The sequence below is a fragment of the Clupea harengus genome, chromosome 24 (assembly GCF_900700415.2).
Source record: "Clupea harengus chromosome 24, Ch_v2.0.2, whole genome shotgun sequence".
Lineage (NCBI taxonomy): Eukaryota > Metazoa > Chordata > Actinopteri > Clupeiformes > Clupeidae > Clupea > Clupea harengus.
Genome location: NC_045175.1, coordinates 10,248,856 through 10,262,711, shown reverse-complemented (window position 1 = coordinate 10,262,711; position 13,856 = coordinate 10,248,856). Strand labels below are relative to the sequence as shown.

The window sequence follows — 13,856 nt, the reverse complement described above, 5'->3', positions numbered from 1 at the left end:
ATGTCATATTATGCTCTGAGTTAAGTGACTACTGTCAACTCTGCACGGCGATTTTGAATCTTATCAATCCATTTATGTCACTAAGACTATTATACCGTAAAATACATATCATATCATGCAGTTCCATTAGTTGGATTAATTATACGTCTGTTGTCGACGTGTGGTGTTTGTTGTCTGCGCAGAAATCAGTAAAACATAGGCCTACATGCTGGCTATATTTTAGCCAGTGATGTGTAATGATATGTAAAGAACGCCAGCCATGTTCACAAGCCAGTTTGTGGGGTTGAGCTGCTCAGCACCGATGGTGGGAAGAAGGCGCGTGCTAACCGCAAGACCTGGGCATATTGCAGGATGCATAGAGGAAAGCAGACAGAAACCCCTTGGAAGTGCAAAGCATGCGATGTCTACCTTTGCTTTCTACCAGAGAGAAACTGTTTTGATGCATGGCATCCTGATGAGGACTGATCTGTAATCTATTGAGTAGCCTACAGCTGAAGGCCATATTTTTATACTCGTTGGGACTTACAAAACTGATGGTTGTGGGGGACAGAGAGCTACAATGGCATTCCAGGGCCATTACCTATTGGCCATTGTCTTGAAGGGCCATAAGCAGTGGCAATGGGGAGGGGCAATCACAGGTTTTTTCTACTACATTCCTTTAACACTCATGTTATTATTGCTGAGCTTTTCTAGAATAGAACCAAATATGGCACTTTTGCATCGACATTTTTAGTTTAGAAAATGTATATTTAATAATATACAAATATATCAAGGCATGTGAGACTACCTCAAGGGGGCTGAAGGCCTTGGACTCTGGAGTGTTTTAATATTGACTATTCACATTCACTGTTCATCATAGAAGGACTTTATGAATGATCTCTCTCTCTCTCTCTCTCTCTCTCTGTGTGTGTGTGTGTGTGTGTGTGTGTGTGTGTGTGTGTGTGTGTGTGTGTGTGTGTGTGTGTGTGTGTGTGTGTGTGTGTGTGTGTGTGTGTGTGTGTTGATGTCATTTTAGTACGTTCTGTTCATTTCTTCTTCACGTGTGCTGCTCTCAGAATGTGATGATCTCTGCTGATGGCATCACATACTCCACCACACACTTGAGGCTTCAGACTACGAGAACTAAGAGAAAGGCTGCTGATCTGATCATACTTCGCAAGCTGGTCACGTCTAGAGTTGCTAAACAGGACAGTTTGACAGTTGAACAGTTTGTGATTGTGTCAACAGAGAGTGCTTAATGATAGAGAGAGAGAGAGAGACAGAGAGAAGGAGAAAGAGGAAGAGAGAGAAAAGGAAAGAGAGAGATGGAGAGAGAGTGCTTACTGAGTGCTTCGACCCTATGACACACCCATCCACAAATACACACCATTGCAAACACCACACAAGACCAACTACACACACATACATGCAAACAGGTGCACAAACACATACAGACACATTTGGACAGATGCATGCCTACACAAGCACACACACATACCCCCCCCCCCCCCACACACACACACACACACACACCCAGACACTCACAACCACCCACAGACAAACACGAAAGACACACCCACTCCCACTCCCACCCCCACCCGCCCCCACACACACACACAAACCCACGTACACAAACACACATATGCATTTGGCCCTCACATAGTTGGAGGAAAGCTCACTATCTCACATCACACCATTCCAGCAGTTTTCATGAAGTGGCTATTATCTCTTCACAACTACCACTTGCTCAGAGGCAGTCACACTCTCCTTATCTGCATAAACGTAGCCTGGCAGGAAGTTGTCTCTTAGGTTGCACATGCAAGAAGTACTGTATTTGGGATTGAAATACTAAGTGACACTAGTTAACCCAGCTGGACGATACAACTGGTAAGGTGGAAGTATTGGGGGTTTGGTGATGGCAATGGAGAGGAGCAGGTCATGCTACCCATCCCCCTCTGAAAAACCCTCAACTCACCTCCACTCCTTAAGATACACCAAAAATCCCAACTCATACCCACTGGAAATATGTTCACAACAAACCTACCCATCCTTCAATCATGAGTGAAAGGTGTCTTTTTGTCTCTCTCTCTAACAGGTCATGCCCTGCAAAAGCCTCCAGGCCTCAGTTCAGACTGCCCACTGAGGAAAAAGAGGAGTACAATATCTCACCAGCCCCTCCTACCTCCACACACACATTTAAAATGTTACCAGTAACTTTAGAGAAGTTTCTGCTTGCTCAGAGCAGCTCTCTCTCCTCCTCAACGAACGCAAGTAAGTGCAATATTTTACTTATTTAGTGGATAGTTATCATTAAAAACTCTACCGTATGAAAATTATATATTCCCATCTCGTTCCAGTTTTGAAAGATAGAGAAGTGAACCATGGTCAGAATTTCTCTAGAACTCTACCCTGCTACAAAGTTATTACCTGTGCTGAACTGAAACATCAAGCCGCCTATACCTGTTGCTCTTTCAATTTTCATTTGACAAATCTTATAAGAAAAGTAATAATGTTATAATGATGAGTCCATAATCCCACTCGCTCATACAGTTGAAGGAGTAGATGGGTGTGAGTGCGTATGCCTTGTTGGTCCTGTGCAGTGGCTGCCCTTTATATATCTATGACATATCTATGATATTCTCCACTGATTAGTACATACACACCCATGAATGCATTGCAATGCTGACTGATGAAAGGGAACAAGGTTAACCGTTACTTTAAGGAGCTGTCCTATTAAACAAACAAACAAAAAAACACTCTGTGGACTTCTGTGTTTTATGCAATGTAAATGCACACCACTGTTATCCAGAAGATTAGATAATTTCCTGTAAAAGGATGTCGCTTTTTTCTTTGTCAAATTTGTCACAGTGTTGGAAACCACAAGGCACAAGGCTTTGCAAGCCTAATAGAAACAAGCACACGCAGACAAAGACAAGGGGAGGGGTGTGTTTGTGTGTGTGTATTTACTGTATATATTTATATAAAGTGTATATATATATACCATATTTACTGTATATGTACTGTATACATGTCCATAAAGTTTTAAAATCCACACTATATTTACTGTATCTATGTATATAAACTTCTAAAATCCTCACTTTACAGCACTATGTCAGTTATGTCTAAAACTTGTGCACAGTGCTGAAGATATGCAAGTTTTACAACATTGTCAGACTTCACCACACTGCTGTTGTTGAAATATCCCCCATTCAGTGGTTGTTTGCAACATGAATGTTTGCGTATGAAGACTGTGGTGGGTTTGAAATGTGTGTGTCTGTGTGAGCCAAATGTTCATACACTTCTTAAGCCCTTATTCTTTCAGAAAAGGGGAAGTGGTGTCTTGCTCTCTGTGTCATCATGTTTGTCTCTGCTCATGCTAGGTTTCGTAACCATATTCAAAACCCTTATCAGCGACCTTACTTTGTGGCCTGTATCATGGAGCCTTCACTATTTGCTTAAGCCTCTCACTATTTTTCCTTTCCTGTCTAACTGACTAATGAAATTATTTTCACTATTAGTCTTAGTAGGAGTAGACCTTGTACTTTTAGAATTGCTAATGGGGATGGATGGGGATGGGAGCTATCTGACAAGGCAAAACGACTGTCTGACCACTACAAGAGGGATATAGCAATAACGTTTCCTGCACAACTCCTATCATTCAGGGCCTGTTTTAGAGCAGAGATTGCTCAGCAGTCCTCAGTCTCCCAATTTGCCAAGATGCTGATTGTGGATTATCACTCCGTAACATCCACCTTCAGTGAGGTGTGCACTGCCCTGCTATTGTTTCTGACATCTGTGACAGTGGCAACAGCCGAGTGATCCTTTTTTAAACTCATTAAGACCTACTTGAGGGGCAGCTTGGAGTAGGAGAGGCTGAATGGGCTGGCTATCCTGTCCATTGAAAAAGTATATCATGCATCACCACTTTTATGTTTGAAAGGCATCGTTCTGCTTGCAAGTGTGCTGTGCCTCTGGCGGTGCTCAGTCACCTTGTCGGTCGTGACATTCAGATTTTGCGCCTAAACTAGCTATATCGTATCGTCTCGTCACATGATCAAATAGAGACTTAAAATTGGACAACAAGATATATATTACCCAGCAATCATCATGACAAAAATACCAAAGAAAATAAGAAATTATTAATTTAATTGAATAGTTTTTAATAGTTTCCATAGTAGGATAAGCATATAATTGTGTTTTAGATTGCTACTGACTACTTCCCTCCCCCACCAGGACAGAGATAAGTTTGCCCTTTCAAGGTATATCAACTAAGGTACTCTTTGGAATGTTTTATAATTCATCTTGATCACGGGCATGTTTACATATCGACACTCTGAAAGACCTAGAGAAAAGTAACACAAATATTCGACGAGGTAAAATCCCGGACGATTTTGCAATCCCTGCCGGACGCATTTTTTAGGTCTCAAAAAGAGGACAAATCCGGGCAAAAGAGGACTTCTAGTCACCCTAGTTTAGTTGTTGGAATTCCTACATTAGGCGCTCTGTTGTGCCTCATCTCCGCACTACTCCATACGTCCGACCTCTCGCCTTCCGAAATAGCGTTGGAGTTCTCTCTCTTTCCTTCTCTTTCGCTCGCACGCACACACACGCACGCACACACACACACACGCAGACACATGCACACACACGCAAACAGGGAACGCTGCACTCACTCACGGACACAACATATGGTTTAGGGGGGTCCATGTATGACTGAGTGTTGCTCTGGTGTTCAAGGTGAAGTGAAGCTTGAAATCTATTTGCATTTGTTGTGTGCGAACCATTTTTTTACTTTGTGTATGATGATTGTGAATTGACTGAGATTGCGGTGGAAATGCTTTTTAAAACTGGTGATACACTATTATGAAGTGTTTTTCTTTTCTTTCCCTGTTTTCCTTTCTTTTCTCTGCCAAACTGCTCCACTCCCTTGTCATTCCCCAATACACTGATTATTGCTCAGTTCATTGCTCTTCTCGTGTTCCTTGCCTTCACCCAACCCCTGAGGTAGCCGCTACAGGTTTAATATTAGCCTAATCCCTTTTAGTGCTGTATTAGGGCTGGTAGTGATAGTGGCCTCTTTGTAACTCTGTTCTCTCTCTGTGATGCTCCTTCAAAGCATCTGGCACCCAACAAAAAATATTGTAGGCCTTCTACTTCGCTGCAAAGTCTGCAAATACGTTTATCAGTGACTCGACCTTACGTCTGCAAATAACATCCGTCTCAGAGAAAACCTGTGAGTACAGTTTAACAAGTATTGGCTCCCTTTTTTGTTTTATGAATTAAACATTTTGAAATTACTTCCAGAGTACCCTGATGTTGAACAACATGATTTGAAAGGATTTACATTGTCAATTTACAAGCAGTAAAAAGTGCTATTTTCATGTTTAGTACATTTTTTGTTCACTGCCCCATTTAAGTGTTATGCTATTTTTTAACATGCAGTTAAAGCCTACTACATTGTTAATGCTAAACTTACGCAAAGTCTCTGTTGCACACAAGGGTAGGTGGGTTACTAGTGTTCTGTTCCTGTCCTAGTTAACATGAAATCATATTGACATTCATCACTGTTTCCAAAGTGACATGGCTTGTCTTTTCTATAGGCATGTTGATGCAGCCATGTCATTCGCAAAAGGCCCTGCAATTCTCACTACAGTCTTTTGCATTTTATCAGGTAATTCAGCACTGCATTTATATTCATATTTACTTTTGGGCATTCTCTTGTCTAAATTAGTTTCCAACGTGTCATGTCTGTGTTCAAAAGAGACCCAAGTGGGCCCAAGCATAGATTTTGTTTTTTTTAGTTTATTTGTAGGCTGCCTGGAACAGCTCCAAAAATAACCTGCAGGTACAGGGGAACAACAATAAACAAGAACAGTCTGATTTGCAATAGTTCAACAGAAGAATCCTTAAACAACAGACCAGAATAAACAATAGTCTGGCAAGTAATCCACAAAAATCAGTAAACACTCAAAGTCCAGGCAGGCAGGTAATCCACAGAGCAGACAGGCAGGTAATTCAAATAGAAAAAACTCACAAAAAGGCAGAAGCTTTGGCAAAGCTCTGGTCAGAACCAACCGGGAACATGAACTGAATGAACACATGAACTGAATGAACACATGAGCTGAATGAACACATGAACTGAATGAACGCATGAACTGAATGAACACATGAACTTAGACTATCTGACGCAGATGCACAGACAGAGCAGTGTATAATGTAAGTAAGCTGGGCAACAAACCCATGGTAAACCAAAACAAACAAAAGCACACAAGGACAAAACGGCCAGCAGAGGGCCACAAGTAAACAGAGTCTCAGGATACTGACACAAAGTGCATCAATGGCAACAATTCAAGTTTTGGTCAGACTGTGAACTCAAAATGCTGATTTTGCTTGAGGCCACGCATATAACTTAGTGTAATGTAATAGTCTACAAGGTTATGAGCTCCTTTAATGTGTATGAAGAGATACCCACAATGTACTTCAACCCAGCTCACCAACTGCAGGCAAATCAGAAATCTAAGGCAGGTCTTTGTTAAAGGTCCAGTAGCTGAAATGCTTAAACCTCTCTCTAATATGTGACTAGGTGTTCTTGGTCAGGAATGGAAGGTGACCTATTCTTCTACCAATGTCTGTGGTGTGGAGGGGTCATTTGTGGACATTTCCTGCACTTACTCATATCCAAACCATTTTGAAATCAGAGAAACATTCTGGTTCATCAAATCGGTCACTGGTCAAAAAGCAGACGACTTGAGTCTTGATTCCAAATATCAGGGGCGTGTGGAATATCTTGGTGACAAAGTGGACAACTGTACCCTACGAATCAAAAATCTGAAAGAGAGTGACACTGAAGAACGATACAGATTCAAGTTCATAACTAATGACCCAAGGGGGAAATGGTCTGGATCTGATGTCACTCTGTCTCTGAGACGTAAGTAATGCAGAAATTCGAATTAATATTTAAAAGTATTTAATTTGTAAATTCCTGTTTATGGACACACTATATAATATACATTTATACAGTATTTCTTCTACGTATAAATGCTGTTTGTAGCATGGAAATCATACTACATTTCTTTTGCATTCAGATCTTGCTGTAACAATGAGTCCAGAATCAGTGTCAGAGGGCCATCAAGTGACACTGACCTGTAACACCACCTGCAGTCTGAGTAACAACCCCACCTATATCTGGTACAGGAACTCACAGCCTCTGACTAACCCACACCCAACCAGCAGCAACACCCTGTCCATAACCTCAGTTAGCAAAGAGGATGCTGGTTATTACTCCTGTGCTGTAAGAGGACATGAGGGTCACCCATCACTCTCTGTGTGTAAGTAAATATCACTTCTTGCCATTTTAGTTTTTGGCAATTTTGTTGCCACTAAGCAAAGCTACACTATAAATATATCACTGAACATTTTACAAAGCAATGTTAATTTCTCTGTATTTGTTCATGATATTGATTAATAATGAAAACCTCTGTGAGAGAAAAACCCTAGTGTTGTTTGTGTCCATGTTTCAGGTGTTCTGAGTTGCTGGAGTGTGACGTACGCCCCAAAGAGCATCTGTGCCTTGAATGGCTCCTCTGTGGAATTCCACAGCTATTACACGTACCCTGAAGATAACACCGTCACAAAAGCATTCTGGCTTATCGGGGGAACACGGACATTTGGTCATGAACCTAAGGATTTGATACAGGAAGAGCATTATCATGGCCGAGTGAATTATTCTGAAAAGAAGAAAAATAACCACACTCTGAGGATAACAGACCTGATAATTGAAGACTCAAACAGTTTTCGCTTCAGGTTTATAACTGATAAAGTAGGAGGAAAGTACTTAGGTGGAAATGTTGAACTCTCAGTTACAGGTAATTTGCATGATAATAGCTGAGTATATCATGATATCGCTGTTTACATAAATATGTCTTCAATCATTGAACTGCCATTTCTTTCAGAACTGCAGGTACTGATGGATCCTGCAAATGTCACAGAGGGAGACAGAGTGACATTAACTTGCATTACCACCTGCAGTCTGATTTACAACCCCACCTACATCTGGTACAAGAACCTACATGCTATTAGTAGTACACACACAGCTGGCAACATGCTGAACATATCCTCAGTCAGCATTGAAGGTACAGGCAGTTACTCCTGTGCAGTTAAGGGACATGAGGTTCACAGATCACTGGACAGGACTCTCAGTGTCAGATGTAAGTATGTGAGATTCATAACGTCTTTTTTGATGAAAATTAACATAATTAAACTAGATTCCTGAGAAGACACTGGAGACAAACTCATGGCAGTTAACTGAATGTATTTCACTTTGCAAAGCTTTGTGTTGTCTGTTCAGCCTTCTGTGTACGTAGAAATCACAAGTGATAATCTGAAATAAAATGTTTCTGACAGATGCCCCAAGAAACACTTTAGCATCAGTCCATCCTTCTGCTGAACCAGTGGAGGGGGATTCAGTGACTCTGACCTGCAGCAGTGATGCCAACCCACCAGCACAGACCTACAGCTGGTATAAGAAGAGTGGAGATCAATCTTCACGAGTTGGATCGAGTCAGAATATCAGCTTTGCAAGCATCAGCTCTGTACAGAGTGGACTCTATTACTGTGAGACTGGGAATGAGATTGGACAGAACAGATCTGCAGTGGTATGGATCAGTGTAACATGTAAGTTTTGAACTCAAGACATGCAGCAGCGATACAACATGAAAACTCAAGATTTTCCACTTATCTGCCCACATGTGTAATGATTTCAGTTCAAGTTTCATGTTATAGTTACTACAGTAATAGTTATTTAGACTATAATGGTTTTCCATTTTCCTTATTATACTTTCTTTTTAATTTTCTTCCAAATAACCATTTTTTCAAGTGAAAGTCATACCTTGTTATTGCAATGGCAAAAGAGAAACCAATGCTGATTTCTCTGCTGTAATCAATGTTGATTTCTCTGCTGTAATCAATGTTGATTTCTCTGCTGTAATCAATGTTGTTGTTGCACTCTGTCTCTCAAAAGACCCCAAAATACCTTCCTGCTGGACTGCTGTTGTTGGAGGCGTGATTGGAGGAATGTTGGCTGGTCTAGTATCTGGAGCTGTGATTGGAGTTGTTGTTTTCAAGAGAGTGTGAGTTGTTCTGTATATAGGTCCTTGCAATAAGTCATATAAGTCCTTGCAGTAGGTTGTCCTGTTTTTGAGCTGCAGTTGATTATTGATAGGAAAAAGAGTGGGGATTGGGGTTAAGAGTTTTTGTCTCTCTCTCTCTCTCTCTCTCTCTCTCTCTCTTTATCTCTCTCTCTCTCTTCAGGACACAAACCAGAGAAGTGAGAAGCACCACCATTGGTACAGTGGGAGACACCACAGCTGTTTCACAGGTAGAAGGAACTGATCTCTTTTTACCTTTGCGTCACCAAATGAATGGGTATTAGCTATTTATGTACCAGGAAAATCACTTAAATCATTTCAAAGAAGTGAAGGCATTTGAGACTATGAAATACAATGTTGTGATTATTGTAATTAATAATAATAATGTTGTGTTTTGTTAATGCTTTGTTAATGTTATTGATCAGTGTGTGCTGAAACATGAGGTTGCAATATATATATACAGTATACACTACCGTTCAAAAGTTTGGGGTCACTTAGAAATGTCCTTATTTTTCAAAGAAAAGCACTGTTTTTTTCAATGAAGATAACATTAAATGAATCGGAAATACACTCTATACATTGTTAATGTGGTAAATTATTATTCTAGGTGGAAACGTCTGGTTTTTAATGAAATATCTACATAGGTGTATAGAGGCCCATTTCCAGCAACTATCACTCCAGTGTTCTAATGGTACATTGTGCTTGCTAATCGCCTTAGAAGACTAATGGATGATTAGAAAACCCTTGAAAACCCTTGTGCAATTATGTTAGCACAGCTGAAAACTGTTTTGCTGGTGAGAGAAGCTATAAAACTGGCCTTCCTTTGAGGTAGTTGAGTATCTGGAGTATCTGGAGTATCACATTTGTGGGTTCGATTATACTCTCAAAATGGCCAGAAAAAGAGAACTTTCATGTGAAACTCGCCAGTCCATGCGAGAAATGGCGAAGAAATTGAAAATTTCCTACAACGGTGTGTACTACTCCCTTCAGAGAACAGCACAAACTGGCTCTAACCAGAGTAGAAAGATAAGTGGGAGGCCCTGGTGCACAACTCAGCAAGAAGACAAGTATATTAGAGTCTCTAGTTTGAGAAATAGACGCCTCACAGGTCCTCAACTGACAGCTTCTTTAAATGGCACCTGCAAAACGCCAGTGTCAACGTCTACAGTGAAGAGGCGACTCTGGGATGCTGGCCTGATGAGTGGCAAAGAAAAAGCCATATCTGAGACTGGCCAATAAAAAGAAAAGATTGATATGGGAAAAGGACACAGACATTGGAGAGAGGAAGATTGGAAAAAAGTGTTATGGACAGACAAATCAAAGTTTGAGGTGTTTGGATCACACAGAAGAACATTTGTGAGACGCAGAACAGGTGAAAAGATGCTGGAAGAGTGCCTGACCCTATCTGTCAAGGATAGTGGAGGTAATGTTATGGTCTAGGGCTGCTTTGGTGCTGGTAAAGTGGGAGATTTGTACAAGGTAAAAGGGATTTTAAATAAGGAAGGCTATCACTCCATTTTGCAATGCCATGCCATACCCTTTGTACAGCGCTTGATTGGAGCCAATTTCCTCCTACAACAGGACAATGACCCAAAGCACACCTCCAAATAATGCAAGAACTATTTAGGGAAGAAGCAGGCAGCTGGTATATTGTCTGTAATAGAGTGGCCAGCGCAGTCACCAGATCTCAACCCCTATTGAGCTGTTGTGGGAGCAGCTTGACCGTATGGTACGCAAGAAGTGCCCATCAAGCCAATCCAACTTGTGGGAGGTGCTTCAGGGAGCGTGGGGTGTAATTTCTACAGATTACCTCAACAAATTAACAGCTAGAATGCCAAAGGTCTGCAATGCTGTAATTGCTGCAAATGGAGCATTCTTTGACGAAAGCAAAGTTTGGAGAACAAAATTAATATTTCAAATACAAATCTTTATTTCTAACCTTGTCAATGTCTTGACTATATATTCTATTCATTTTGCAACTCATTTGATAAATAAAAGTGTGAGTTTTCATGGAAAACACGAAATTATCTGGGTGACCCCAAACTTTTGAACGGTAGTGTATATACACTGTAAACACCTCAGTGTCAAAATATATATAATGATTAATAAATAATACATAGCTTGAGGAGCACCAAGAGAAGCCTTCACTCCGCTCGTCGCAACAATACTTTATAGTCACTGTGTGTTCAAACAGAGTGCAGTAAGACTGAAACACTCTGACTGTAAGTCCATCCTTCTCAAATGTGGCCAATTTCATAGAAAGAAAATGGTATTATATGCATGGTGATGTCAAATAGCACCCATCTACAAGTCATTCATTTTCTCTCATCAAGGTAAAACCAGTGACCAATCATATTCAGGTCTAATGTGTTTATTTGATAATTTATTAAACCATGTATGTGTATATTTTGACAGGCTGTCCAGTCTAGTCCTGATGATGACACATACACAGGTCTCAACCTCGCCACAAGATCACCTGAATATGACACTCTGGCTGTAGGTGCATCTTTTTCAAATGTAATGACATGGCCTATTTCTTTGAAAGAAAATCATGAATGTGTGATTTATGAATTATTTATGTGTGTGTGTGTGTGTGTGTGTGTGTGTGTGTGTGTGTGTGTGTGTGTGTGAGTATGTGTTGATTTCCTAATAAATGATTGTATTAATTTCTTCTTCATGTGTGCTGTTCTCAGAATGTGAAGATATCTGCTGACGGTGTCCCATACTCCACCACACAGGTTGAGGCTTCAGACTACGAGAACTAAGAGAGGGGAGAGGCTTGGTGTTTCCAACTGGTGTAAATGTTAATAATTGTTTTTTAAATATGTCTTTCTTTTTGCATCAGATTAGCCTCATATGTAAATATGCAAACAGAAAAACTTTAATAAAAGGCAGTAGACAGATTTATTTGAGTTAGTATCGTTACATTACTCATTGTCATATCTGTGCCTTTTACTTATCAACGTTACAAGACTTATAGTTAGTATCATTCAGTACTCTTTATTATTTCTCCTTCCTGTGAATTTCATTACAAATCATGTGCACACTTGGCTTTTAATGCATCCTAACAATACATCATCATTGTTGATTTGAAATTCATCTTAACGTTATTTTTCATTAATTTGAGGTTGTTTGTTGCAGATAATTTTACGGCATTCCTCCTCATGCTAAATGTTATACTGTTGTGTGTTTGGTGTGAATTCAAGTGATTAAATACTGCGCTTTCTTGAAGCATTGTTGTGCCATTTCTATTTGATCTCTCTGTCTCTCTCTCTCTCTCTCTCTCTCTCTCTCTCTCTCTCTCTCGCTCTCTCTTACAATGGTCACATGTCAGACAACAACACCTTTGGGAAAGATACAGCCACACATAAAGCCACACATAAAACGAAATGACTCATAGTTACACACACAGCAAACTTTTATGTGAATGTTCAGTCCCATCAAAAGATGGAGTAATGTGGATAAATGCTCAATCTAATATGCAACATTCTGTGGATACACTGTTCCATCCACACATAAATCCAATGCCCAATACACACATGTATAAGGGGGAACAAAAGAAAATGAGTGACTCTTAGATGCTGTAGATCCACGTTGGTGGAATGAACCTCTCTACCTTTAAGAAACTTTTGAAGACCCAACTCTTCAGAGAGCACTTCCCGTCCTAACTGGCACTTCGACTAGTGCGTAACTTGCAATTACAGCAATTCTTTTTTTTTTTTTTTCATTTTGTTATATTTCTTATGTAAAGTAGTATTTATTGTTACACCAGGTTCTATTGCTCGTAGCTTGACTATTCTCTCCCTTGTACGTCGCTTTGGACAAAAGCGTCTGCTAAATGACTAAATGTAAATGTAAATGTAGATCATAAGGGTCACTCTCAGCTCTGAATGACGCCCACCATTGCCCACCCAGTCTGAAAGGGCCTGTAGATGAAAACCCCACTTGTGAATGTTGTGACAATGAACCTGAGACATATATGAGATGATATTGTCACATGATCAAATAGAGACTTAACATTGGACAACAACATACATATTACCCAGCAATCATCATTGCTAATTCCAAAAATACCAATGAAAATAAGAACCTTTTCATTTCATTCAATAGTTTATTTGATAGTTTTTTTAGTGTATGTAGGATAAGCATATGATTTTGTTATAAATTGCTACTTTTCCCCAAAAAATAATAACAACCATGACTTAGATAAGTTTGCTTTTTCAAGCGTATAAAAAGCATTTGACACTGCAGTTAAACTATAAATAGCGAGTTTTAACATAAACATGTAGGACAAAATTTGACGCTATACAGACTGGGCCCGTCGAGCCACGTACATCGATGGGGGGCCCGTCGAGCGACGCATGTATATCTTTGAACCCGGCTACGGGCCCCGACCCCCCTTGGGCCCAGGTGCTGCTGCACCCCCTATAGTTATGCCCCTGCGCTGCAGGTCAGTGTCACTCTCTCGCCCTCCGTCACTCTGCCTGAGGCCCCCTGCACCTGCAGATCTGTGTCACTCTCTCGCCCTCCGTCACTCTGCCAGAGGGTCAGTGTCACTCTCTCGCCCTCCGTCACTCTGCCTGAGGCCCCCTGCACCTGCAGATCTGGGACACAGAGCCGATCCAGGGTGAGTCACTTTGGATAAATGTATCTGATAAATCAATAACATTCATTTAAATAGATAAAATAAATACAAATTAAATAAAATACTTAATGAAAGTAAAAACAAAT

General features: G+C 40.5%; 1 protein-coding gene across 1 annotated transcript; it reads left to right on the top strand.

The window, feature by feature from the left end:
• The first annotated feature begins 7,074 nt into the window (after nt 1-7,074).
• Nucleotides 7,075-12,783, top strand: LOC116219052 (B-cell receptor CD22-like). Its single transcript, XM_042703465.1, has 8 exons — nt 7,075-7,307; nt 7,500-7,844; nt 7,932-8,186; nt 8,383-8,652; nt 8,999-9,107; nt 9,289-9,355; nt 11,541-11,621; nt 11,819-12,783. Exons 1-8 carry the CDS (start codon nt 7,079-7,081, stop codon nt 11,888-11,890), a joined length of 1,428 nt encoding a protein of 475 aa, XP_042559399.1. The 5' UTR covers nt 7,075-7,078; the 3' UTR covers nt 11,891-12,783.
• Nucleotides 12,784-13,856: the final 1,073 nt, after the last annotated feature.

Coding starts and splice junctions, on each gene's coding strand:
- LOC116219052 (XM_042703465.1), top strand. CDS start 7,079: ATGAGTCCAGAATCAGTGTCAGAGGGCCATCAAGTGACACTGACCTGT. Junction 8,653..8,998: donor GGTATGGATCAGTGTAACAT/GTAAGTTTTGAA, acceptor GTCTCTCAAAAG/ACCCCAAAATACCTTCCTGC. Junction 11,622..11,818: donor CTGAATATGACACTCTGGCT/GTAGGTGCATCT, acceptor TGCTGTTCTCAG/AATGTGAAGATATCTGCTGA.